General features: G+C 37.5%; 1 protein-coding gene across 2 annotated transcripts in view; it reads left to right on the top strand.

Annotated features, from left to right (window-relative positions):
• The window catches only part of VAV3 (vav guanine nucleotide exchange factor 3), a 397,225-nt gene that overhangs the window by 265,894 nt on the left and 104,402 nt on the right, over window positions 1-26,929 (top strand). For both annotated transcript variants that reach the window (XM_056139015.1, XM_056139014.1), the window contains exons 18-19: window positions 10,987-11,012; window positions 16,823-16,868. In XM_056139015.1, the coding sequence (XP_055994990.1) occupies window positions 10,987-11,012; window positions 16,823-16,868 (72 nt within the window). The remainder of the gene's footprint in view (window positions 1-10,986; window positions 11,013-16,822; window positions 16,869-26,929) is intronic.

Here is a 26,929-nt window from a genome sequence, read left to right as displayed (position 1 = left end):
AGAGCAGCCTTTCATCCCCACTTTCTGAAGGGGTTGTTGTGCAGCTTGCTCAAATTCTGCTAAAGGAAAAGATTAGCACCTACAAATGTTTCTGAAGGTCAGACAGTTTACACAGTTGTAGAATATATATCACTATTTTTATCTTTTCATTATCTACTTTGATAAAATTTATCACTGATATGTGAGTATTGTTTGAGATTTTTGTTGGTGGCCCATTTATTGATCCTTTTGGGGGAAGACAATGAATCTGTCATTTTCTCATGGTAGATTAATGTATTTTTATAACACGACAGCCCTGAGCCCTGTCTCATGAGTTTCATTGAGTGTTCTCACAGTTGACATGGTACTTGAGTTGGGAAAAAAGAGGTAGTGGAGGAGCATGGTTGAGAATGTATACTGATGGTTGACATTATAGCTCTGTTTGTGATCTACATGAGCTTGGTAAAGTTAAACACTCTGAGCTTTTGCTTATTCTTCCATAAAATTGAAATTCAAAAATTAATTTGAGGATCGAATGTAGTACTATTGATGCTTCTTAGCACAATGCCTGGGCGCAGTCAGTAAGAACTCAGAATTTTAATGTGAGTTTCTTTTAAATGAGATCAATTCTGGGCTGGAGCGATAGCACAGCCGGTAGGGCATTGCCTTGCAAGCGGCCAACATAGCTGACCTGAGTTTGATTCCTCTGCCCCTCTCAGAGAGCCCGGCAAGCTACCGAGAGTATCTCACCTGCACAGCGAAGGCTGGCAAGCTACCCGTGACGTATTCAATATGCCAAACACAGTAACAACAAGTCTCACAATGGAGACATTGTGTTATTGGGCCCGCTGGAGCAAATCGATGAACAATGGGAGGACAGTGACAGAGTTCAATTCTTATTTTTGCTTCTGGTTTTTCACATAGAGAACAAATGTGTATTAAAAAATTAGCAAGTCTCAAACTTTGAGGTGGTATACAGAAATGACATTAAAAGCACTTTCAAACTTTAACTTTTATGCTAATGTCAAAAGAAACAGGATTTTCTGGTCTAGCCAGAGACAGTAGCCTGTTGCTAGCACATTGTTTCTGTGCCTCTATCTTTAGACAAGTGCTTTGTTTGGGAAGAATATGATGTGCAGTAAGCATATCAAAGTCAGTTCTGGTGACTAAGTTTGGCTTGAACTGGCTTATCAGGTTGCTTTCTGAGTAATTTTAGATACCAGTTATTTTTTTAAATTTTCATAAAGTTGTTCACAATAATGGATTACATTCAATATTTCAACACTAGTCCCACCACCATTATTTTGAATTTCCCACCACTACTCAAACCTGCCGAACAGGCAGATGCTAGATAATTTATTTATATTGCCCACTATGAATAACATAGGATGTCGCACGGCCACGAGAGCTACTAGAAATCTAAAATTTTAGATAATTCGGGTCTGGAGAAATCTCTGCAGTGAGCTTCTCAGTTCTGAGATTCTTTTGTGTGTTTCTGGATCATAGCCTTTAAATAGGTCACTGGAGTCAACTTGTGGGCATGACCTCCTGGGTCACATAGGGGCAGGGGCATGAGAAGGGTCACATAGGGGCATCCCCTATCCCAGGAAGCCTGGAGTTTGCAGTCACTAATCTCGAGTACCTGGGCTTTTCACTGGGTTCTGGAAGATGGCGGCCATCAGGAATCCCAGGGGGCAGGTGGAGGGACAATGCTAGATACCAGTTGCTTCTTAAGCTTAGGAAGTTTTAGTTTTATCCCTTATTAAAAAAAAAAAGATGTACTGTTTTCAAGTCTTCAATTTTTTTTTGAAAATTTTTTATTGAAACTTAGAAAGATTTAGAGGGATGGGGAAGCAATAGGCTTTTCCAGAGTGAAAATAGGCAAGCAAAGAAACAGAGACCAGCTCCAAGATCTGTGTCCAAAGGAGAAGATGGACTTGAAGAGCTAGTGGCTGCTGTTGTTATTCTTAACTTCCAGATCAGAAACTGAAGCCCAGAAATAAGTTCTCTAAGTTGCTAAGTCCATATAGCCAGAGTTCAAATGGGGAGGTCCAATTTCTGAGTTTGTCTATGACCCTGGGCTGTGCTCCCGACTTGGGGAATTAACTGTGAAAATTTCTGTTAATATTTCAAATGCACAGAAACAGAATCTGGCAAATAATCATGGACTTTAATTCTGAACGGAAGAGGAACTTTTTAAAATTTAAAATTAAGGTTTTGAAATGCTGGGGGAAATATGGACCTCCCTGTGGGGGAATCAAACTTGTCTTCTCCTAGTGGAATATCTTAGAGCCAAAAAAATTTAGACCTTTTAGAGCTCGTATTTAAGATGAACAAACTTTGTCAGGGGGTAAAATAAGATAATCAAGAATATAGATATTGCTTGTTCATTTGATTATTTTTCATTATGAGTTATTGTCATTAAACTTTGCTATGTAAAGTTAATAATATAAGGTTATATAAAGGAACTTGTCATTCTTATTCACCATTGGAACACTTAGATAAGGCAGTGATCTATGGGAGATGAGGGAGAAGTTGTGTAAAATAACACAGTAACTCGGGGGTGAAATGAAGACAGGTCCTCCCCAACCGTCATTCTTCCTCCTGTTGCCTGTCCACTAATCACATCTCTGGTCTACCTTACTTGACCTTTGTTATTTGATACTATTAACAACTCACCTTGACACTTTCCTTCACATTCTGTTACGTCTCATTGCCCACATTTCTTTCCCACCATCCTTTGGAGAGTTGATTAATTTTTTCTGGCATAAGTTACAAACTATAAGCCAGGTTGATAAGGCTCCATTTTGCAAGGTCTATTTTCTTAAATTCTGGGTTAAAATTTTTCATTTTTACTTCACATATCCCTTCCCAGGTGTCCTGCACTGACCGTTAATGTTGGCTATTTAAACCAACGTCATTATTCACTATACAAACATTCTACTCCTAATCATTGTCTTAGTTAATTATCTAATTTACATATACCCATTCAAGCTTGGGAGTCAGCACTGGTTTTTTTTTTCTTTTTCTTTTCTGCTTTTTGAGTCACACCCAGCAATGTACAGGGGTTACTCCTGCCTCATGCACTCAGGAATTACTCCTGGGGGTGCTCAGGGGACCATATGGGATGCTGGGAACCAAACCAGGGTTGGCCGCATGTAAAGCAAATGCCCTACCCACTTATTCCAGCCCTGGGAGTCAGCTTGGACTTACCTTTGTCTTCCATCTTCACACACATAACCATTTTTTGTTCTCCTCTTAGGTTTCTTTGGAGTGATATTTCTAGGATATAAAATTTCATGTCTCTTGTTTGGAAAACCACAAGTTAATCTTGGTCCTTCTATCTAATTTCCAGCATGATCTTTATTAAAATCAAGTCTGATCACGTCACTCTTTGACTCACTTAACCTTCCATCTCTTAGAGAACAGCATTCAAACTCCATTTTGGTTATGAGCCTCTCAGTGTTCAGTGCCGCAGAGGTGGTGACCTCTGGGAGACCTTTACGGATGAATGAGCAGGCCAAGAGGACTGAGCAAATCAGTAGAACTTTAGAGCACAAAGGTTTCTGGGCCCTGAAGAACTCTAGAGTCTTATAGCCAGAAGCAAAAGGCTGTGGGATCTGGTAGAAGTAGGATGCCATCCTTGTTCAGAATAAATCTTAACTTGGATGTATTATTAGTGGAATAAAACCTTATCTGACTCTCTAGCTGGTAATGCATAATAGGGGGTGAGAAAGTTAGTACAGCAGTAGGTACATCCAGGTGTACACCCCCAAAAAGTGCATGATAGAAAAATGGTTGACATTTTGCATTCCTTTACAGTATTTCTGCAAGGAAAGGCTTATACTTTGATTAGAGATCATAAGGCCTTTGATTGCATGTTGGGTTAATAAGATGACATCTTATTATGACATCTTATTATCTCATTCCTACTTTGGACAAACTGGCAGGTTACCGAATGTAGCCTGCCCACAGGGCAGAGTCTGGCAAACTCCCCTTGGCGTACCCAATATGCCAAATACCAGTAACAATGATGGGTCTCATTCTCCTAAAGAGCCTTGAATATAATCTCAGGGCTAGGATGAAGGAGACTTTACTGGAGCCTGCTCGAGGCAATCGACGAATAACAGGATGATTTGTGATTTGTGGGTTAACAAATAGCAAGTGAGGGCATAGAACACCTGATGAAAAAAATGACTCTACTTCTGGAGAAATCTATTTCCTGAGTCAGTTAATCCCATTTTTTCATATTCTTGCTAGGTATACAATTCTTCTACTTGAAAGAAGCTCCCTTAGTTCCAAGATCTACCCTTCCTTTACTTCCTCTTTTAGCTCTTGCTAATCACATAATCTCACCTGAACCACCCACTGGTAGTTTGAAATTAGCATTATTTAACCTTTTTACAACCTGTGGACTTGCACCTGGCCTGCATACTGACCTCTGATGGACCAACTGTGCTTTTAAACCTTTCTACACCTGCAGGCCAGCGCTGATCTGTCACTGGTGGTTGAAGAGCACTGGTCTAAACCAAATCATTCTCTAATAAGTTTGTGCGTGGTTTTTATGTGTTTGCTAAGATTGGGATGAGCTGTGTAACTGAAAACCTCCACATCCCAGTGATTTTGACACATACAAGTTTATTTCTCACACTCACACAGTTTGCTGTAGATTCTATGGATTTCCAGGATAGTTCCTTTTCTAAGCCAAGACTAATGTGTCTAAGCAATTCCATCTGTGACTGTGCCAATTCAACACATGGCCCCCAGGGCTGCTACTCTGAAGACCAGTGGACCTCAAGTGAGCAGTGCCATTAAAAAATATAGTCAGATGGCTTCAATTTAATTACAAGAGAATTTGGACAATGTAGTAGAACACATGGTCTGTTTAGTGCCCATGGGGGATGTGTTTATGTTTTGTGTTATCACTTACTACCAAGCCCAGGACTGAAGTAGTTAATATCAACTTTGTTTTTTCTTTGTACAGAAATAGGAATATTTGATCTTCAACACAGTACTTAAGAGTATAGGATATAACTTAATACTAATCATTAAATATTTGAAATAGCTCTTAGGTAATTCTTTTACTGAAAGTTAAGCCTTTTTTCAGTGTTGTCCTCTCAGGATTCAGAATCCCTTTATATTTCATGCTCTATATCCCTTACATTTATCTACTCTCCATTCATCTTTGAAATAAGTGCTTGGCAAAAATGCAGTGCATTTCTGAATGAAGGCAGTAATTCATTCATATTAATATTTGACTATGACAGATTATTAACTCTAGTAGATTTGAAGTATGGCTAAAAAAAGGTGTTTTAAGCTTATTTCTTTATGCAATTTGGAAACAAAGTTGAAGACTGGGTGATTAGTTTATGTCTTAACATTTGAGAGTTTGCATGGAAATAAAGAGCAGGCGGGTCCACTCTCGTTTTTTTGTTGAACTTCAGTTGACTCCTTCACTTTCTCCATGGCAACCTCAATGATCAACACATACACAGATTCTAAAATGTGCTGCCAAAACTTCGCAACCTTAGTAATGAATAGGTATGAACTCCATTATATGAGACTCTCTAACAAGTTACTACAAGGCTCATGTTCACCTTGTGTGGCTTCCTTTGCTTTGCTTTGCTTTGCTTCCCCTTCCCCTTCCCCTTCCCCTTCCCCTTCCCCTCCCCCTCCCCCTCCCCCTCCCCTTCCCTCCCCTTCCCTTCCCTTCCCTTCTCCTTTCCCTCCCCCCTTCCTCTTCCCCCTTACCCCTTTCCCCCTTCCCCCTTTCCCCTCCTTTCCTGTTTCCCCTTCCCCTTCCCCTTCCCCTTCCCCTTCCCCTTCCCCTTCCCCTTCCCCTTCCCCTTCCCTCCCCTCCCCTCCCCTTCCTTCCCCTTCCCTTCCCTTCCCTTCCCTTCCCTTCCCTTCCCTTCCCTTCCCTTCCCTTCCCTTCCCTTCTCTTTTCCCTTGTCTTTTCCCTTCTCCTTTCCCTTCTCCTTTCCCTTCTCCTTTCCCTTCTCCTTCCCCCTTCCCCCTTCCCCTTTCCCCCTTCCCCCTTCCCCTTCCCCCTTTCCCCCTTTCCCCCTTCCCCCTTCCCCCCCTTTCCTCTTCCCCTTCCCCTTCCCTTTCCTTTCCTTATCTCAGTATACCATCAGGAAGGTCAAATTCTAGACTACAGGCTATGGGGGATGTTTGTGTTTCTTCTCCTTTTCTAATATATGATTCAGCCTTTTTGGCCCACTTCTTCCCCCGATATTGATTATTATAGCGTGTTTTGCATTCCCTTGGTTTAAATGAAGAAAGTAACATTGGAAGGCAGTTATTGCTGGAGCAGATGACTTTGGTTTACTGCATCTTTTCTTTTAGTGGAATTGCAAGCCTCAGCTGCTCTAATATTTAACCAAAGCAGATCCCCATTTGCTTATCTATTTAATCACTCTTTTATCTAGACCAGCTGTTACTCCTGCTGCTGCTATGGCCACTCATAATTGCAAGGAAGTCGCCTTGGTATCATAACGGTTTAACCTGCAGGACTGCTACCTATAACTTGCACCCCAAATTGGCATTTGAAGTGGCTTTTAAAAATAATACTGTAGTAATTTATAATAAGTGATAAGATTTTTATAATACAATTTTATTCCTGCATTTTACCTTTAGGCACTTTATTGTATTACTTTTTCATGAATCAGTGCTTTATCATAATGGAATAATGTCTTTGATTCAACTTAATTTTCTTAGAGCATTTTGTGAAAATTAGCCCACTCTCATCAAGATAATTTTCTATGCAATAGTTGTTCCTATGTTTTTTTTCATTTACCTGTTTGATTCAATTTAATGATATATTAATGACTATTGAAGTGAACTGGAACCTATCCTTTTATAGTAGGAGTTCTGCCAGAGCTTGAAATCAGAACCTTTTTCCAAATGTTACTGAATTGTTTCCCCCACCCACCCACCCACCCAGATATTGCTGTAGGTCTGATTGGTGACCATGACATTTGTGCAACCTCTTCCAAAAGTTGGTTAGTTTGCCTTTTGTTACTCTTTTTCAGGGCTTCACAAAAATAGCTTTTCAACCATGGCAGTTCCTTTCACAATAACAATATAGTTATTACTTTTCTGTCATTACCACTTGGGGGAGATACTATGGGGGAGTGATTAGGGACTATTTCCAGCTTCATGCTTAGGGGAAAATGGGGTGCCAGGGATCAAACGTTGGACTCTCCCATACCAGCCATGTGCTCTAGCCTTTTCTGCTCGTTTCTTGCTTCATCTGTGGCTCCTTTGAGATAAACAGTCTTGTTGGATGTGAATTTGTTTAGTCTTAAGAAATAGAACTTAGATAAAAGACAGAAAATTATGTAATAATATATGTGCTGAGAACCATATTTATAAATATATTAGAATTGGAAAAACAAATAGATTAGAATTGGCTTTTATGTTTAATCCATTGAATAATAAGCAGTGGAGCAAAGCTTCAACAAAATTATTTCTGTGACACAAATATGTACATTGAGTCCTGTACCAGCACTGAAGATGCAGTTCTGCAAAGGCTCTAAGTACCTCAGTAATACACTCCTCTGAATTGAAATAAACCAGTTGAGACATGATGAAAGATTACAAGGTATAAACCCCTTAAGGACCTGTGAGTCACCATATATAAAGGTTCTTGAAAGGGTAAGAACATTTTAAAGTTTGATCAGTAAGTCACCTAAAAAAAATAGGCTGCAGGGTGAAGATAAGATGCAGATTAAAATCTTTTGGAAACTTGAAGAATTACTGTCCTAAAAAAGCAAGAGATAAATGGGGTTGGTGAGAAAGGGAGAGAGGAAGGGAAGAGATGGGGAGCCAAAGAGAGTTTGCAAATTTTGCCATCAGATCTCAACCAGCAACCTTTTTATTTAGTCAATATCTAGTCAAGGTAGATTCGATGATCATCAGCCTTACTCTATTAGTCCTAAAGAATTTGCTCGAGCTCGAGCGGGCCCAGTAACGTCTCCATTGGAGACTTTTGTTGTTACTGTGTCTGGCATATCAAATATGTCACGGGGAGCTTGCTAGGCCCTGCCATGTGGGCGAGGTACTCTCGGAAGCTTGCCGGGCTCTCCGAGAGGGGCGGAAGACTCAAACTCGGGTCAACCATGTTGGCTGCGTGCAAGGCAAACGCCCTACCGCTGTGCTATCACTCCAGCCCTAGTCCTAAAGAATAATGACAATTTTATAGAAATACAAATAACTGTGAGGTAGTTTTGTGTGTGTATCAAGAATAAGTGAAGACTGGTATTACAGACTTCAAAATTTGAGTAACTTTTCTGTAGACTACAGAATTCCACTCTCATAGCCAGAGTGAGATCCTACTTTGAAAATATGTGGAACAGCATTGTAGTTAGATTTCTCTGTTATGTTAATAAACATAACCATTATGTTAATAGACTATGGCATTTGTTAATGTGATCATTAGAATTTATATGATATTGATAAAGGAGACACTCAGTTTGGTGGTGTGGCCTCTTGAGCAAGCACAGATCTCTAAGTTAAGGAGTCTGGCTTAGAATTTCTGAACTCAGAACACTTTCTAAGGGTTATTTCTAGTCCTTTGACTTTTTCACTCTTCTCAGAAAAGTTACAGAACCTAACCATGAGCAATGACTAAGTGAAAGCTCAGATCTTCAAGAGGCACTATTTATGTGCTAAACTCAGCGTGAGCAGATCAGAGTGCAAAATGCTCTGTTCCAAGTCCATGGAAGAAATGGGTCTCTTTCCTGGGCTTCAGAGTGAAAGTGTGCTCATGAATGCCAGGAGTAGTGCAGGGTTAACCCTGGTTAAGAGCTCTTATCCTTAGAGTTGCACCCAGCACAAAGGTCTTTTCCATTTCATTCTCTCTGGGTCACAGCTAGTCACCTGGTTCTTTTCATATTCTATCAGAATTACAAAAAGAAAAAAAAGCTGATATGCTTGATAAGACACAAAAGAGGAAAAGTAGGAGACAACAAGGATTTGGGCAAATGAAGGGAAGTTTAAATAAGTTAGTTTGGTTTAGTTTGTGCTTCACTGTGTACTTCCCAGCCTTTCTCTGATCGGTGCTCTCTGACACAGGGAGCCAACCTGTTTGCACTCAAATATGCAGTAAAATAGGAAACACTTTTAAATGGCAGTCTTCCATGTCTAAGCCTGTTCTCTGCAATACAGAAAGCCCAGCATAGTGGATATCATTGCGTCCTCTTCCCACAGAGTGTCAGATGACCTTCATGGAACTTGGCGTGACAGTGACTGCCACAGGGCTTAGCTCTCTGGTAGGCAAAGAAATAATACATTTAAAACATATTATAAGAAACCAAAGTCCCAAGCATGTAAAAACTCTGCTCATCAGACTTGGAAAGAATGACGCTTTTTGAATCAAACTTAAGGTGCATGTGCACTTACAAGTACTAGTCTGAAATCAGAAATGAGATTTTCCTTCTGTAGAGGTTATCTGGAACTAGCAAACCTTTCCCCTGTCTCCTTGGGTGGAAAATTTAAACTCCCCTACTATGCAGTTTATAATCCTCACTTCACTGGCAGGAAAATTCCCTTAAACCAATAGAAGAAAGTAGTCTCTCCTGGCGTGATAGGTTTTTCTGGTCAAACCAGTGAAACAGGTACTTAAACTACCTTGTTAGGAATCAGAGTTCACCTAATTTGGTTTCTTTGTCTGAGCATGGTAGCCAATCCACTGGGACCTTCTGTTACGTTATCTGCCTCCCCCCCCCAGACTAATTTTCTTAGGCGGTATTTTATTAGAAGAAGCATTTCATATTTCCAACGAAGAGAAAATAAGTAATTTTTTTTCTGTCCAGAAATTCCCCAGTATTGCTCCATAAAGGTCAATGTCAGACTTGCAAGAGATGGCTAGGCAGTCACCTATGAAAGCTAGAATGATAGAATTTGATATTGACAAAGAATGCACACTAAGCTTTTCTCTAGAAAGGTGACTCCAGGAGCCCCCTCCCTGCCCTTCCACCCAAGTATCTCCTGCCATTTATCAGGAGTTGTCCTTAAAAACAAAAAATTCACCTCTTGTTCCATGCCTCAGGCAGTCTTCCAGTGTTAAGCAATCTGCAGCAGCTAGTCTTGTAGTTTTCTCCTTGAACTCTGGTTATAGGACTTCTTGGAACCTCTTAAAGAAACAGTCGACAGGGCTTTCACAGGGCTGGCCCGCTCTTCCTCTGCTTCCCCTGTCTGAGGTTTTTCACCTTTATAGTCTGGACCCTGGGACATGTGTAGGTGCTCCTGGGTTGGGGTAAAGAAACAAATACACAATTTTGCATTATTTCCCTGTGGGGTGTGTGCATGTTCATTCTTATAATGACCCTCACTTTTTGCCACATTGCTCCCTGAAGATCTTAGGGATCTTTAAAACTGTTTTCAAGAACTGAAATGTAATGAGAGATTGTTGTTTCTGCTCATAGGTAGGAAAACTATGGATAGAAGAAAAAGTAGCATTGAAATAGAATCCTATCAATTTGGTATTTCTATATTTAAATTAAACCAAACCCCTCCCCTCCCAAACTTAAGAGTTGTAACTCCTTAATTTTAAAAACCGCATGCAATTTGGTGCTATGTTAAATTCATAATTGAATGCCAGTGCTGTGCTTTTGTAATGGTGTTTATATTCTTAAAAGTATGTGAAAAGGAAGGTTCTCCCCTGATTTTCTATCACGCATAAAACCTCAGTACAGGCTCCTGTTTTAAGAAGCTTTATGTGGCTGGATTGACTTTGCTTAATTAACAATAGAAAAAGTTAAGCATAACTTAGAAGTCTCTGAGAACTATGAGTCACTTTTCTGACAAGCCAATAAGACGAGAGAACCTGGGTTGCAAAACAATTACTAGCCGGGCCTGAGGGACCCTGGAAATATATTACAGGTATCAGTTAGGAAAACAAAGCAGTAGTGTTTTACCAGGCTGCAGAAGAGAACAGGTTTAGGTTTCTAACCAAACAAAATAACTTTGCATTGACAATGCCAATTTTTACTTTTGTTTCAGAACAAGGGACGATCAAACCACTGGAGGTAAGATTTAATTCTCTCTCTCTCTCTCTCTCTCTCTCTCTCTCTCTCTCTCTCTCTCTTTAAAAATGTAACTATTGCATTTCAAGTTGTTTGCGAACTGAATAGGTAAGATTGACCTTAATTTTTTTTTATATAACTTTTGCGTTTCGGGTTGTTTGCTAACTTAAGCACGTTTGAACTTTCAGAGTGTGAAATGTTCCTCTTAAAATGGATTGAAATAGAGATAGAGTAGACAAGCGAAGGCTTGTGAGTAAAATACATGGATTAAGTCAGAGGATTTTTCTATAAGCTTCTGAAGATTTTAGAGGGGGGGCGGACTGTATGTGAAAAGGGATTCTTAACAATCTTAGATATTATTTTGGGTAAACTCTAAATAAATATTAGATCGGTGTTGTAATACTATTATGGGGATGCATTACCCTAAATATAGTCACAGAATTCCACAAAACTCCCCAGGGTTTATAAAAGCCAGTGCCTTGGAAGGCATTGCTTGGGAATGAATAACTTGGGTGCTGCTAACACAGAAGGAAGGGTAACCCGCCTCCCAGGAAACAGAAAGATCTGTTCCCTTTCACAAAATGTGTCGCTGCCCAGCATTTACTGGTACTGAAAGCGCGAAAGATGCTCACCTAAGGATATGGTTTCATGTTTCTCGTACTTTCCATTTGCCCACAAACATGATTCCTTTCATGTCTTATTGATCAAATCAAGACCTGATAACATTTCCTTTTGACTTAACACAGAATCTATTGTCTAATGACTTAGAAGTGTGTGATTCTTGTCACGTCTCAGAATATAGCTATTTTTAAAAGCCTAAGAAGCAATAAATGGTCTGGCAGATTCCAGGCAACAATTGCCTTGGCCTTCAATCCAAAGTAAAATATTTCTCATTTGACCTCACCAAAATAATACCACTGCAGAGAAAAAAATTAAAATATATAATTAGTTGTGTGAACCCCGAAGTTCAGTGATCTGAGAATAAGACAGTTGGTATAAGACAAAGGTAAAAATTCTATGCAGATTTATTTTAATATTCAAGAATGATCTCGTTAAAAGTGTTCAGTAGGTTGGCATTTATATAGTTGCTTAAAACAATGAAAGATACAGAAAGGTGTCATATAAGAGAAAGTTGTGTTTTCTAAAGTACAACATCTGTACATGTAGGGTATAGAAAGTATGATATTGGAAAATTCCTATGTATGTCCATAGTTGACTGTATCTTAGAATCTAGAACCTAGATCAAGGAATTAATAACAGTATAGTAATATTTTTAGAAAGAGTATAATAATGTTTTTAGAAACAGATCATATAAGTTCTTCTAGGGCTAAAATAAAACAATGTAAAATGTTTTTCAGTGTTTAGTCCCTAGGTGAGATTGTTAGTAGTGAGGACTGTAGGGTTTTTCCAATAATGTCCCTGGAAATCTTGGAAAGCAGATCACTTTTTTATTTCTATCAGCTGTTTTCTGAAACATTTTATTGTAGAACTCTGGACTTTAATTCTGTGTAACTAATCTTGCACATATTTTATCAGATATATGTACTATGTTTTTTCCTAAATAATCTCCTTTGGTTTTATTTAACTAGTGTGAAGTGGGTGTATTTACAGAAAATATGCTAATAAGAGGTAGTTAATAATTTTCATTTGATACTAAATCATTATCTCCAGGCATTTTTATATGCTTAAAATTACATGTAATCCTGTAATGAAAGAATTAATTTTCATATTAATTTTTAAGGTAGGATCAGTGTTTAGTGACTGCTGAACTTTTGAATATAGTAAGTGTAATTTTTATTCTGTGTGTGATTCTACTTGAGTTCTACTTTGGAAGGATAATTATAGCATGTCCTTACTGACCAACCTATTTGGAAGATTTAGCTTGGTTTAAGAGAAAAGTATAGTAAAACAAAATGAAGAATCATCTTTCACTTTGTACCTGTACATGAAGACAATGTGAAAGTAGATTTCAGCCTGAAAGGCTTATGTTTCTGTGAGGCTCAGTGTCTTCCCAGAAGCAAATGATTTAAAAGCTCAGTGATTTTTATTTCTCCCCTCTCTCTTGAAGATCTTTTCTTTTCTTCTACCAGTTTGTAGTGCTGTGTATTTCCTCTTTCAAAATAACTAGCACTTTCCTTTTTCTTTTTAATTTATACTACATTCCTTAGATAGCTCAGTTTTCAATAGCCACAGGATTATTCTTGGGCCTCCATAGCCATTCCCAGGGTGTTTCTCTTGTATTTCTGTTGAAATAAACACTCAGAAGCCACCTCCATCTAGGTCCAGGATGTGAAGTTGACATAACATGTCTGCTTCAATACAAATCTACCATTAACCATTAATAATCTATGTTTTTCTACCTTTAAAGCCAAAAAGGGGAATCAGAGCTGGTACCATATAACAATTTTCTTGTTTCATTGGTAAAATCAACAGAAGAACATAATGATTCTATATTCTCTTAAATGGGCCCTCAAAAGAAGCAACACGACACAGATTCTATTTTGGGTTTTTTTTGGGGGGGGGGGCGTTTAGGCAGGGCTTATACCTGGCTGTGCTCAGGTATCACTCCTGGCAGAGTTCACAGGGAACATAGGAGGTGCTAGGCATCAAACCCAGATTGGTGTGTTCAAGGCATACACCTAAACCCCTGTACTGTCTCTCTGGCCCCACAAGAGATTCTTAGATGATAAAGACATTCCTTTTAATAAAAGAGAAGTTAATAAGGAAATTAAGCAAGAAACAGTTCAAATGTTTATAAAATAAGGTTGTTTAGTTGTTTTCTGCCTCTCTAAGTAGATCAAAGGAACATTTGAAAGGTGATGAAGACCTATTTCTCCTGATGTCAGAGGCTATAATTGAGAGCTCCCAGGGATGGGTAATGGATGTGCTCTGGGCTTTCCCTCCTCCCCTAGTGTGTGCCAGGGACAAGGTCTTTCCCAGCTCTTTCCATAGATTTTTAAATAAGAGAGGGGTGAAGTATGTTTGCTAGGTTATGATAGCCAACACTTGCATTTTAAAATTCCTTAGATATATCCAGTTAATGGTTTCTACCTTTTTTTTATAACATAAATACTTTATTAGATGCTTTTGAGGTATGTTTAATTTCAAATTTATGTAGTCTCAGCATTAAAACTTCCTCTTTTTTTTTTTTTTTAATGCACCAGATTCTAGTTCATTCCAGTGTTTACCTTTTCCTGCGGAAAAGTTTCTGTCCTGGATGGCTGGTTCTTAATGGCTTGAGGGGGCAAAACCTTAAAAAATGCAAGTGGTAGGGAAATAGCTTAGTAGAAAAAATTTATCTCTTATGTGAGTTTAAATATTAAAAATACCATTACTTTTTTTTTATAAAAAATAATAAAAGGGATCACTTAATAACTTCTAGTATGTGGAAGGAATTCAGCTAAACATATAACTTAAATGAACTCTTTTAATCTTCACCACAAGCCCTGTGAAGTTGGTATTATTATTACATCATTTTTTACTTGAGAAAACTGAGGCCCATCAACATTAGGTAACTTATTCATCAAGATTAAATGGGCGTCAAGTAAGAGGATCCACATCTGAATGCAGGCAGTCTGATCTTGATAACTGTATTCCAGATTTAAATTTTACTTTTTGGCGGTTCTGAAACAATGCTGAAGGAGCTCAGAAGTCACTCCAGGTGATACTTAGCCAGCTGGACCACATGGTTCAGTGCTCGGACCTGGAGTTTCACGACTTCTCAGGCCTTCAGTGCTGAGGGTCACCAGCCCTCACTGAATGGTCCTCAGGGGCCTCCACAGTGCAGCTAACAATGTGGGGAGGGTCTATGTACAGCCAGAGCTCAAACTCAGGCCTTTTGCATGCAAGCTATGCTAACACCGTAAGTTATCTCTCTGCTTCTCCCTCATGTTTCCAATTTTAATCCTACTTTCAAAATACAGTTGTTCTTGAAGTAGAAATAAAGTCCTGTTTAAAATAAATAGATTTATAATCTTAAAATATACCAGTCGAAACTAGTAGTCCAGGAATAAAACCCAGAGACTGAATTGCTTTTTGTTTCCAAGCACTTTAATGGTAGAAGGTATAAGAGCGCGAAAAACAGCTTCTATTATACATCAAGACGGTGAAGGGTATTTAAGAAATAAATCGCAACAAGATAGCCATCATTGTATGTTTTCCTGTTGAAAATAGTTTCAGTTGTATTGCTCGTTGTCCTTTACATTGCGAGCTCCAAAATTTTTGATGAAATTGCAGGTAGAAAAGAGTTTTTCTTTGAAAACAGTTTTCTTCCGATCTATTCGATATGAATCACTAACTCATAACATTTTCCTTCTTGTGTCTAGCCTACCACGAGGCCCCAAGCTGCCTTTTATTTTCTCACAGACAATGTCTGTCTTTATACCATTTTTTTATACAGCTATGTATCTTGCTCAACATAGCTTCCATCTAGTTTTAATGATCTTGTTAGACTTTTACAAGACTATTTTGAAAGTACTTGCTTTAAAAACAAAACTGCATTTTAAAAATTTCTCCAATCTGCTTTTTCAAGAAATCCTAAATTGTGCTTGATAGGACTTCGGAGGACCACTGAAAAGATTCTAAGACCTCATTTCATCCATCAAAGAAAAAAGAAAAAAGGAAGATTAGAAAAATGTCCATGTCTAACGTATGCTGAGTAGAATGAAGTGTATTCTGAATGAACCTGGGTTTCATACTTAGAAACAAATTCCAACACACATAGAAAAAAAATTACATGTTACAGACTCAGCATTTTATTTAGTGATCTAATAATGTGAAAATTGAATCCTTATTAGTGAAATTACCCATAGCTATTAAGTTGGAATAAATTTAATGCTTGTGAGCTTGTAACCATAGCTTTTCAAAGAAAATATGTTTTGTTGAAATTTTTACCTAGGAGCCAGAGTAATATTACAGTAGGTAGGGCACTTGCCTTGCATGCAGTTGATATAGTCCCTTCCTCCCACCACCAGGATGATCCCTGAGCACAGAGCAATGAGTGAGTCCCAAGCACTGCCAGATGTGGCTCACACACACACACACACACACACACACACACACACACACACACACACATATATATTCTATAATTTGTTTAATGCTCAATTTTTACTTAAGAATTTTTAAAATAAGGACTCACTTTTATGTTTCACAGACTGCATGTAGGCCTGTATTGTTTCTTATAATATTCAGATACAACTTAAAAGAATCCTTATTTAAACATTCAGTGCTAAAATTTGAAGTATGGGGAATTGTTTGCTTTTGTTTGTTTGTTTGTTTTGGTTTTGGGGCCATATCCAGCAGAGCTCAGTAAATGACAAGCATCTTTCCTTCTGTACCATCTCTTCTGCCCTAAGACCTTTATTTTAAGGTTGCCGCCCACGCCTGGTCTATCACTTAGGTCTGTCAGGCTTAAGAAAACTGTGCAAGATTTGGAGATATTATGTGTTTGGCCAGGAGCATTTTTTAACCAAGAATAACTGGGCTTTGTGTACATAATTTTATTTGTCATTATGACTTAAAGAAAAATTGTGTCATAATCTCTAGAGGTAGCAACTGGAAAGATACTGCTTCTATGTTGTGTTAAAAGATATTTACAACTTATGAAATGTAATGATGTTCAGATGGAAGATTAAGGAAATGAATAGGTAAGATTTTGAAAGCAAATTTTAGAAACATGCTTACATTGAATTTGGTCATATTCCTATGCAGTGTTCATTGCTTTTCGTAGGCATCATGAAGTAGTAGGATTTAGTAATGTAACAACCTTTTTTGTCTGTAAAAATTTTGCTTTGCTTTATTTTCCTACACAGAAACGAACCAATGGGCTTGGAAGAACCTCCAGACAGGTGGACCCAGGTGTGTTTCTTCATAATATATAATATATATTATGTATATAAGTAGTTAAGTAGTTATGCAAGTATTTGGAAATTGCTAGAGAAAGCAGACACACTATTGACCTTTGTTCCTCATAGTTTGCTATATAATATGGGACCAGAAGGCGAAGGTCTAATGTGTAAATTATTTACTTAATAGTGCTTCCTAGGAAAGGGTCACATGGTAAGTAACTACCAATACCTCACTCTTTCCACAATGAGAATTTGGGCTGGTTACTTGCTTACTGAGCAGCCTCAGGGTACGTGGTTAATGTTAACATAGATGACATCCTTTCTCTGCTTCAGAATCTAGGGGAAAAATAAACCAGCAAAATGGCATTTAGAAATTAGCATTTTCTCAAGGACACAGGGTATTCGTTTTGAAAATCCTACATGCCACTATTTTGTAATAGAAGAATGAATTTAAGCACTTCCCTAACAAGCATTCTCTCTGGTTACCAGTTGTTTATCTACAAAGAGCATCTAGTTGTTCTCTACTGAACGTCATGAAGTTTGTTCTCTCATTATTTTAGTTGAATTCTTTGGTCATCCATTAAACCAGAGGTTCCCAAAGTTATTTGGTCTACCATACCCCTCTTCAGACAAAACTATCAGTCAGCACCTCCCTGGGAAAAATCTACCTTTTTAAAAAGTGAATAAATCATAGCACCAGCATCAGTTACAGGTGATGTTACAACTGCCACACTCAGTCATCATTTCAGCACTTCTTTGTAGAGGGTATCATTGCCCACCTGTGAAACACTGCATTGAACAATACCTCCCACTCCTTAATTTGAAAACCTTTTTTTTGTCTGTGATCATATTGTTGTAGGTAAAATATACTCATGGATAAAAAATTTTAAATATATTAATTTGATAGTAAATCAAGTGAAACCTGAAATATAGTGTGGCCCTGCTGGAAAATAACATGGAGTATATGCTTAGGTTTTCTTTATAAACATTGTTCACTTAGTTTTGTAAAGTTTAGCTTTCAAAGCATTATAGCTTTTAACTGAACCACACCTATGATAGTTGTGCCAGTTTATGAGCTATTTGAAAAGATTTATGAGAGCTTTGTTACCTCTGGCTAGAAATTGCCTCATTTGTGTCCTGAGATCAGTTTAAATCTTTTAACTACAAAACAAAATTGTGGTCATTAAAAAGATAGGGGTTCTGGTTTACTCTTTAATAGCCCTAACTTTCCCAAGACTGTGTCCTTTGCAAGGGACTCTAATAATAATACTTGGCACTGTCTTCTGTTCTCTTTAGTAGGGGTGTCTGAATCTGACTGTCATATATACTTTTCACGTGTGTTTGCATTGTGATAGTTTATTTCAAAAAATTATCTACAATTTACAAATGTTCATTTTAAAATGTCATTTCTTAATTAGCATTTTAATTTAGTAACTTATTCCCCCTTCTCCCCAGAAAAAAAATGCACTTCTCTTTTTATATGGTTTCAATGGGAGCACTTTTGAATACTAACAACTTACTTTACAGCCAAATTCTTTGGAGTGTTTTGATTGTTTGCAGAGTCAAGGAGCATCTGGCATACAGCATATAAGCCCTGAAATCATTTGATATGACCTTGGCATCTGATGGGACAACTTGTAGCAATATTGTATGTCCCAGAATGACGTTATAAATATTCAAATGGCCCTCCGCAGGAAAAGGATTCCCATCCCTACTTTAAAGGGTGGTATGGTGGATTCAGGCACTGTACATATGACAAAGTAGATTAACAGAAAAATGTTCATTTTCCTTTATATTAAAGGTCATAGCTTTATACTTATAAAACTTTCTGACATTCCTATTTGTCTTACCATTTTAGATTTTATACAAAATATATCATTGGTAGACTAAATATTGTACTTGTAAGAATATGTCTCTTGATATATACAATAAATATATACATGTATATGTCTCTAATAGTTTTCCACTAGGTATGTGGAAAATATGTGATCATTTCTCATTTTATACTTTTGCAAAATAGTTTCATTGTCTGTTGTAGATGCTAATAGAGAAGCAGTTATTTACTTCATCACTCTGTCAGTGACTTTTGTTGTTAGACTTGAGTTATGTGTTTAGGACTAGCTATTTTTTTCTATCATTGCTCTTTCGGGCTGGAGCAGTAGTACAGCGGGTAAGGCGTTTGCCTTGCACACAGCCAACCCGGGTTCGAGTTCTCTGCCCCTCTCGGAGATCCCGGCAAGCTACCAAGAGTATCTGCCAGCTTGGCAAAGCCTGGCAAGCTCCCCGTGACGTATTTGATAGCAAAAACAGTAACAACAAGTCTCACAATTTGTTGTGAGAAGTTACTGGTGCCCGCTCTAGTAAATCGATGAACAATGGGAGGACAGTGCTACAGTGCTGTTTCTGTTGGTGAGCTGCAAAGATTTCTTGTGCAAAATTAACCTTCCCCTAATGACTGTCATATGCTGAGTTTATCCTGATGTGACTACTATTTAGCAGATTTCCGGTGTTGAGTGGGAGATGTTTCACGACAAGATGTTCAAACAGTATTAGTAAATTGAGACTTTCTTGGCTTGTTTCCAAAGAGCATCGTTTGCTATAAGAAATCTTATCCTGGAGTTTTAATATTTTCATCTTATTTAGTTAGTATCTCAAGGTTACTAATGCATTGACTGCTTTCCAGGACCTTACCTATTGTGGCTTATTGGAAAGAACTTATTAAACAGTTTGGAGGGTAGATGTAACTAGTTTATCGGGACCAAATTTCAGCACCACATGCAAAGAGTGTGTATGTGTATTTGTGTGTGTGTATGCATATACATACATTCTGTGCACCTTTTGTTTTGGGAAGTAACTTAATGTATAGTTTTTCTTTGGGTAGCGGGTTATATAAATTAGTGACTGTACTTTTCTCCATTTATGGGCTTTTCTTGAAATTATATTTTTGATAAGGCAGACCTACCTGTGTCCTAATAAGAAATGGATTATTTGCGCTAAGACATATGCCTTTGACTACATTACCAGGGTAGGGAATCCAGTGTAGCTGTTGACCTTCAGGAATTTGCTTCCTTTCTAAGATCTGTGTTATCCTAATTTGTAAGAGGAGGTGATCCTATTCTAGGATCAATAATACCCTCCTTACAAGGTTTCTGCACTGTATGAGTTAGTAATTATAAAGTACTTTTAATAATACCAAATAGGTAATATATACTTAGAGTTGACAATTACTATAATAATTAATTTGTGATAGAAGGTGTTACTCAGTATTGGACAGCTTGTCATGTGGAGAACAGCAATAACACTTGAGTTATATTATTACAAATAGATCCAGAATTTTATGTTGACTTTCCACTAAAAGTAAACGTTTAATAACTATAGTCATTTTCAATTTCGATATTATGACCTACTTATCCCATCCAATGACTTCAATAATATTTTGACTCTTTAAGAGAAACAATCAATCGTGGTGGTTGTGATACTTTTTTTTTAAGTTGGTTTTATCAATGCAGTAAAGAGACAAAGAAGGAAATGTTCTCAAGGTTGAAAGTGGATTTCAATTCAAACCAATAACACATGAACTGCAGGTTTGTACTGTGACTTATTAGCATATTTTAAACATTAACCCTTTATTAAATATTGCAGTCAATCTTTATAGAGAATATTTGCAGATATCTTTAAGGTTAATTCTTTCGTCTGTTGTGTGCTAAGAAATGTATCAATTTAGGATTTTGGCTGCTATTTTAATAGTGTATTAGATGCAATTTTTGGTAGTTCTTTTGAGTTTCTTAGATGTAGCAGAGCATTTTTTTAATCAGTTTGTACTTTTCTTCCTGAGACAGATGTTGGTTTCAGGAAAATAACACTTAAAGAGACAGATCAATTATTTCAAGAACATGGAGGTGCTAGGCCTTTTTCAAGAACATGAGATCATAAATCTAAAAAAAAATATGAGCACTGGTATACTATTTTTCACCTACAGTGGCATACAAGGTCAGAGTTGCCAATTAAATTTTAATACTCAACCTTAAATTTTTTTCTAAGTGTAAAAGTCACAAGATTTATTTTTGTTTGCACATGGTGAATCTGTATATCAGGATATGTGTTTTTTTAAAAAAAAAATCAGGTCCATGGTTTTAGACTATTGAAAAACGGTCTTATATCTGTAGTGCTCTAAACATCTTGTATTTAAGTATGCAGTCACTGGCTTTTAAAAAATTCAGGCCTTTCTTCTGTGTTGTACTGCCTGCAAATTAGATGGGAAACGGAGCTCTTTCTCTTTTTGATCTTAAGTAACTCATGTATTTTGTGATAACCTTGGATAGCAAACGAACAGATAGGGCTACAGTGAAAATAGTCCTTTCTAAGAGCTCTTGCTTCTCACTGTTGAACACTTGACTCAAAAGGGAAATGTGTCTTATGTACACTGTCTTTTCTCATTCACTGAGGAGTTTTACTCCCTTCCACACACATCTCCAGAAATGGTTCATTTCACTTTCAGGTCAATAGGATTGATATACATGCCACTTTTTATTTCTGTATGAGTAAAGAAATACAAGGAATAATTCATTACTAACTTTGTGATTTACATAACAATAAACACCAATAATACACATCATTACACCAATAAACACCAATAGCATCAATTGTAAAAAATAGTCCCTTTCCATAGGGATTTGTGAAGACAGGCACAAGGTCTTGATCACATAAATGGGCACACATAAATTTACATAGAAAATATTTCAACAGTATTGCCATTTTACATATTCTACTGGTTATGACATTGTCATGAAAACAGTTGTTGAAGAGTCTGACAACCATATAAACATATCCAATAGTTGTCATCTGTGCAAAAAGTATCAGGAAAGTGAAAAAACAGTTGTAAGTTCAAATTGCTTTTAATCTGGGTTGTTTATAATTTCATTTATACAAAATAAAAGTTTGCTATTCTGATTTATTGAATTTAAATTAATACTTCAATGATTTTACTTAATGTTTTATTTTAAGTAATTGATAAAGGCATTCAAATATAATTGTTGATTTCTTATAGATTAACTCTTAAATATGCTGCCAATTTGCTCAAGAGAGGAATGTTATATTTTTGGTTATCAAATAGAAAACATTGATAAGAAAAATAGTAACATGTGTTTTTAAAAATAACTCATCATTTTTTAATGTTTTGGGAGGGCGAGATAAATGATCATTCGTGAAAGCTTTAGTTAAATGAGTTTTTTCTCTGTAATAAATAAGTAATAAAGTATCCATAGATTACAATGTTTCCATATTAATCAGTCAAAGCTACTTCTGTCTTTTATGTCACCTCTAAAACTAATTTCTCATCAGATATAAATCCTAATCTAAATAGTGGTAGCATAATTGTAAATGTGGTAAAAATATATTTCACATTGAAAGAATGAACTTGAAAAAACTGGGACAGTAGAACTCTGTGATTAAGATTCATTGCAGAGAGATGAGAAATCCAAGTTGTGAACAAGTACTAGGGAACCTGCTCTGTTTTTTAAAGTAGCTGATTTTTCCTCAAGCTTCTATTAAACTATGAACAATAAGACAAGGTTTGCACTAAGGCAGTTGATCCCCTTGTAGTTATTTTCAGGCCTGCTCTCCTAATTCCCTTTCCCATGAAGACAGATTTCTGCCCATATAATGCCATTTCCTTGCCCATAGAATCCTTGGTTTCGGAAGGATTTCTTTCTCCCTTTAAGATGTGATTCCAAGTTCACAAAGGGTCACTATTATTGTCGAATGGCAGGTGGACCCAGGCCTTGCCTCACTAGGCTTCCCCGCTGCTCAGGTGTGGAGAGCACAGGAGCAAGGGTGATATTTGGAGACACACACAGTCTTCCTTTAGATGGGAAAGACAACAATGATAATTTAATGACCTGAATAAAATATGTTGCAATATTAGACATAGAACCTACCGCATCTAATAGTAGATTCTGTTACTAGAATACACTGCTTTTTGTGGGCACATATATATTTCTGGTTTTCATCATTATTGTTATATCTTTAGAAAATTAAAAATTATCTACTAAGTAAAGGTAAGGTAAAGGTAAAGGCCCTCCCGTTGATCGTCGATTTGCTCGAGCGGGCCCAGTAACGTCTCCATTGGAGACTTTGTTGTTACTGTGTCTGGCATATCGACTGTGTCACGGGGAGCTTGCCAGGCTCTGCCTTGTGGGCGAGATACTCTCGGTAGCTTGCCGGGCTCTCCGAGAGGGGCGGAGGAATCGAACTCGGGTCGGCCATGTTGGCTGCGTGCAAGGCAAACACCCTACCGCTGTGCTATCAAAATTGTTCATAAACACAGTATTCCATACGGAGGTGGTCAGAAGGTCTGGGCTTCCTTTGCTATATATATATATATATATATATATATATATGTGTGTGTGTGTGTGTATTTCTAGGTCCTAGTTAACCTACACTGTTCCATTTGAGTAAAAAAAAAAACATGCTGTATGAAACTAAGTTGGCAAAGAACAGTCAGATGTTTTTATGTAGGCTAGAAACCTCTGAAAAAATAGTAAATTTTGTTTTTACAGTGTTTATTCTGATAAGGTAAATTAAACGTATCAGTTGAGTCCAAATTGTTGGTTTTAATTAACAATATTTGATACAAATAATATGCAGGTGATTGCTGGAAAAAGATTTGGTAAAGTAATATCTTAAATTCTAATAATGTTAGAGTAGTTATATGTACAGTAAGGCGGTTATCAAATAAATTAGAACAATAAAGTATAGATTGTGAAATCTTTTTTTTGGGCCATGCCTGGCGATGCTTAGGGGTTACTATTGGCTCTGTATTCAGAAATAACTCTTGGCAGTGCTTGGAGGACCATATGGGATGGTGGGATAGAACCCAGGGCAGCAGCATGCAAGGCCAGCACTTTCCCCGCTGTACTCTTGCTCCCCAGGTGATGAAATTTTTGTTAAAATTTATGCTGTTAACTATCATTTATCTGTATTATATTGAAATCAAGTTTTTAAAAAAACACTTGCACTTTAGTACCAGGACTTATAATACCAATAATTTTACTTGACATGCATACATTCTAACATTGCCCTGGTCACCAGAAAGCCTGCTTCCCTCCACCAGTGCCCACCAGTGTCCCCAGGGCCCTTCCCATAGAAGGTCAGTTCGGTAGCCAACTCTGCAGTTTTTATGAGTCTGATCATTTGCTGTTCCCATACTATGTTTCTTTTATATCCCTCATTCTGACACAATATATATATATACATATACATATATATATAATTGTGTAGGTGGTGACACCTACACCTACCTAGATGATTAGAGCTAAACTCTTGAAATTCATCAAATTGTGGAGGCAGGTGGGAAGAAAGGTGCCCTCTTTGCTGAAAGGGGGCACGGAATGGAACATGTTGGAGGCAGAGCGTGTGGGACATGCAGCGTTACGTCTAGGCCATTGCCCACTGACCTGTGTGGCATTATGGGAGTGAAAAGGAAACACGGGTCTTTCCTGGTTTGGGCTGTATTAGATACTTTAATTGACATTGGCACTTTGAATCATTCGAGGCAGCCCTAAACAGTGGTTAGGGCTCTGAAATGAGTTTTCACCTTGCTAGTAAGGTTTTATTTCTAACTAACCATATAATCTTGGACAAATGGAACTGTTTCATCATCTCTAAAATGGGAGTAATAATAGCAGATACTTCCTTCTGTCATTGTGAAGATTGGATGAGGTAATAAAATATTATCAGTAAGGTGTGGCACATACTGATTTCTCTCTTTATTGGAGGTGGTGGTGACGGATTCTACGAATTCGTGTACACTCCTATAAATTTTAAGTGAAAAATACAATGTTAAAACTTACAAGATGTATTAAAAATACATAGTTAAAGGCAGGGATGTGGCTCAAGTGTTAAAAGTAAACATCTTGCATGTGTGAGTCCCTAGTTTTGACCCTACGCACCCCAAATATTCACATCCCACCCCCACACCAGCTGTGATCCTTGGAACTAACAAAAATAACAAAGCACTCATAATCTGAATGTTTGTCCGGGTTAGAAAATTGCTGCTGATCAGAGTAGAAAAGCCTCAGTTTTTAGATACATGGGGCTCCCCAAAATGGCTCTTGGTTTCATTTCAAGGGGCACCAGAGAATAGGCAGTAAAATAGTTGCCTCACATATTGCATACCCTGGCATGATCCCCAGCACCTACATGTAGTTCCCTGAGCATAGCCAGAGGCCACTCCTCAGCAAGACGCCAAGAATAACCCCCCTGAACACCTGAGTATGTCTCTGAAACCAAAAAAATAAAATAAAATATGTGCAAACCAAAAAGGTGCTAGAGTTTCCTAAGCATCTTGGAAATTACATTCTTTCATCTTTCTGGGATAGTGGTAAATCATAGAACACTTTCAGGGAAGAGGATTCAAGAAACTAGGAACTCTGAGAGGTAGGGATTATTGGATTTCCTCTTAGATGTGTCTGTCTTAAACTCTAACACGGGATGTTGCTGTTTGTTAGTGGAGGAAACCAAAGCTCTGTAATGTTAAACCCAGAGAGCATCTAACTAGTGATTGAACTTCATTTTGATGTTCAGTTCCAGATACCTCATCCTTCTAGAGATCTCCTGTGTTCCTTCTGGTTAGCCAAGGTTTGGACAGAGAAAATCTCATTTTGTGAAGTTTAGCTGTTTGGTACATTGCAAATTAGCAGTACAATCTGGTCTGTTTTGCAGAGTTCATTAGTGGTTGCTGTTACAAAGCAGATTTATGGATGATTTTATTTTATGCATTGTTAATTTTGAAAATGTTAATCTGAAATTGCTACAGTATTTCAATTAATTTGGACGATTAAAACTTCGCACCAGAAGAATCCCTAGCAGAAGATAAGGCAGCTAATTAGAGGTTCTGAAACAAACAACTGTAGACACTGGCACAGAGACATGCTGGGTGGATGACACCCAGCAGAACCCACTCTGCTTAGCAATTTTGAAATGGAAAGAATCATTTCTGGCAGCCAAAATATTAAACTTGAATGCAGTTGAGTTTTTAAAAGTCATCCTAAGAAGTTAACTGTTTAAATTAATGTATAATTTTTTTTAATATGCAGTTCTGGAAAACTGCCTTCAGATGATTTTGGAATGTTGCCTTTTGTAAAAACTCCAATGGTGACAGGAAAACAATAGATGCTTTTTTTGTTAAAGTATTTTTATGTCATATTATATTTGATACCTTTTAATGTATACTGTCTCAATATTTTTCTTAATTTTAAGATGAGTTGGGGCTGGTTTTTTTTTCTTTTCCATAGGTGACCTTAATAAATGAGTTTTTCAATTTGAATACTTGATTTAAAAAATATCAGAAAACACAAGGAAGAATAGAAAAACTTCCTGGACAGATTAACTGTATTTTCCTCAAATAGCCACCCTTCGTACTTTTTTTTATTATATATTTTTCTTGCTATGTCTATTCGGGGGCTGGAGTGATAGCACAGCAGGTAGGGCGTTTGCCTTGTGTGCAGCTCATCTCTTTCAGAGAGCCCCTGGCAAGCTACTGAGAGTATCTCGCATGGCAAAGCCTAGCAAGCTACCCGTGGCATATTCAATATGCCAAAAGCAGTAACAAGTCTCACAATGGAGACGGAGACGTTACTGGTGACCGCTTAAGCAAATTGATGAACAACAAGATGACAGTGTTTCAGTGCAGTTTCTTCGGACCACACCCAGCAATGCTCAGGGCTCACTCTCAGTATTTGGAGAACTGAAGGTAGATTCAGGCACTGAACTGAGTTCCACTGTATTGAAAGCAAGAGCCTTAACCCTTGAATTAGTCTTCTGGTCCTTTGTTATACATTTTTAGTGCATTCTTTTCTTTCTTTGTATTCACATGTTTATAAAAAATATTTATGTTTTCAATGTGGTATTCTGCTTTTATCACTTCACTTTATTTCACAAGCATGTTTGTTTATTGAGCTGTTCATTCAACTATTTGACAAGAATGTAGGCCTGATGTTAACAAGAATGAACAAGACATGTTTTATTTCAGAGTGTCCTGTGTCTAGGAGCAAAGGTAAGATTTGAGCTTAT

The sequence above is a fragment of the Sorex fumeus genome, unplaced genomic scaffold (genome assembly GCF_029834395.1).
Source record: "Sorex fumeus unplaced genomic scaffold, SorFum_2.1 ptg000131l, whole genome shotgun sequence".
NCBI classification, from domain to species: Eukaryota; Metazoa; Chordata; class Mammalia; order Eulipotyphla; family Soricidae; genus Sorex; species Sorex fumeus.
This window is presented reverse-complemented; position numbering and strand designations above follow the sequence as displayed.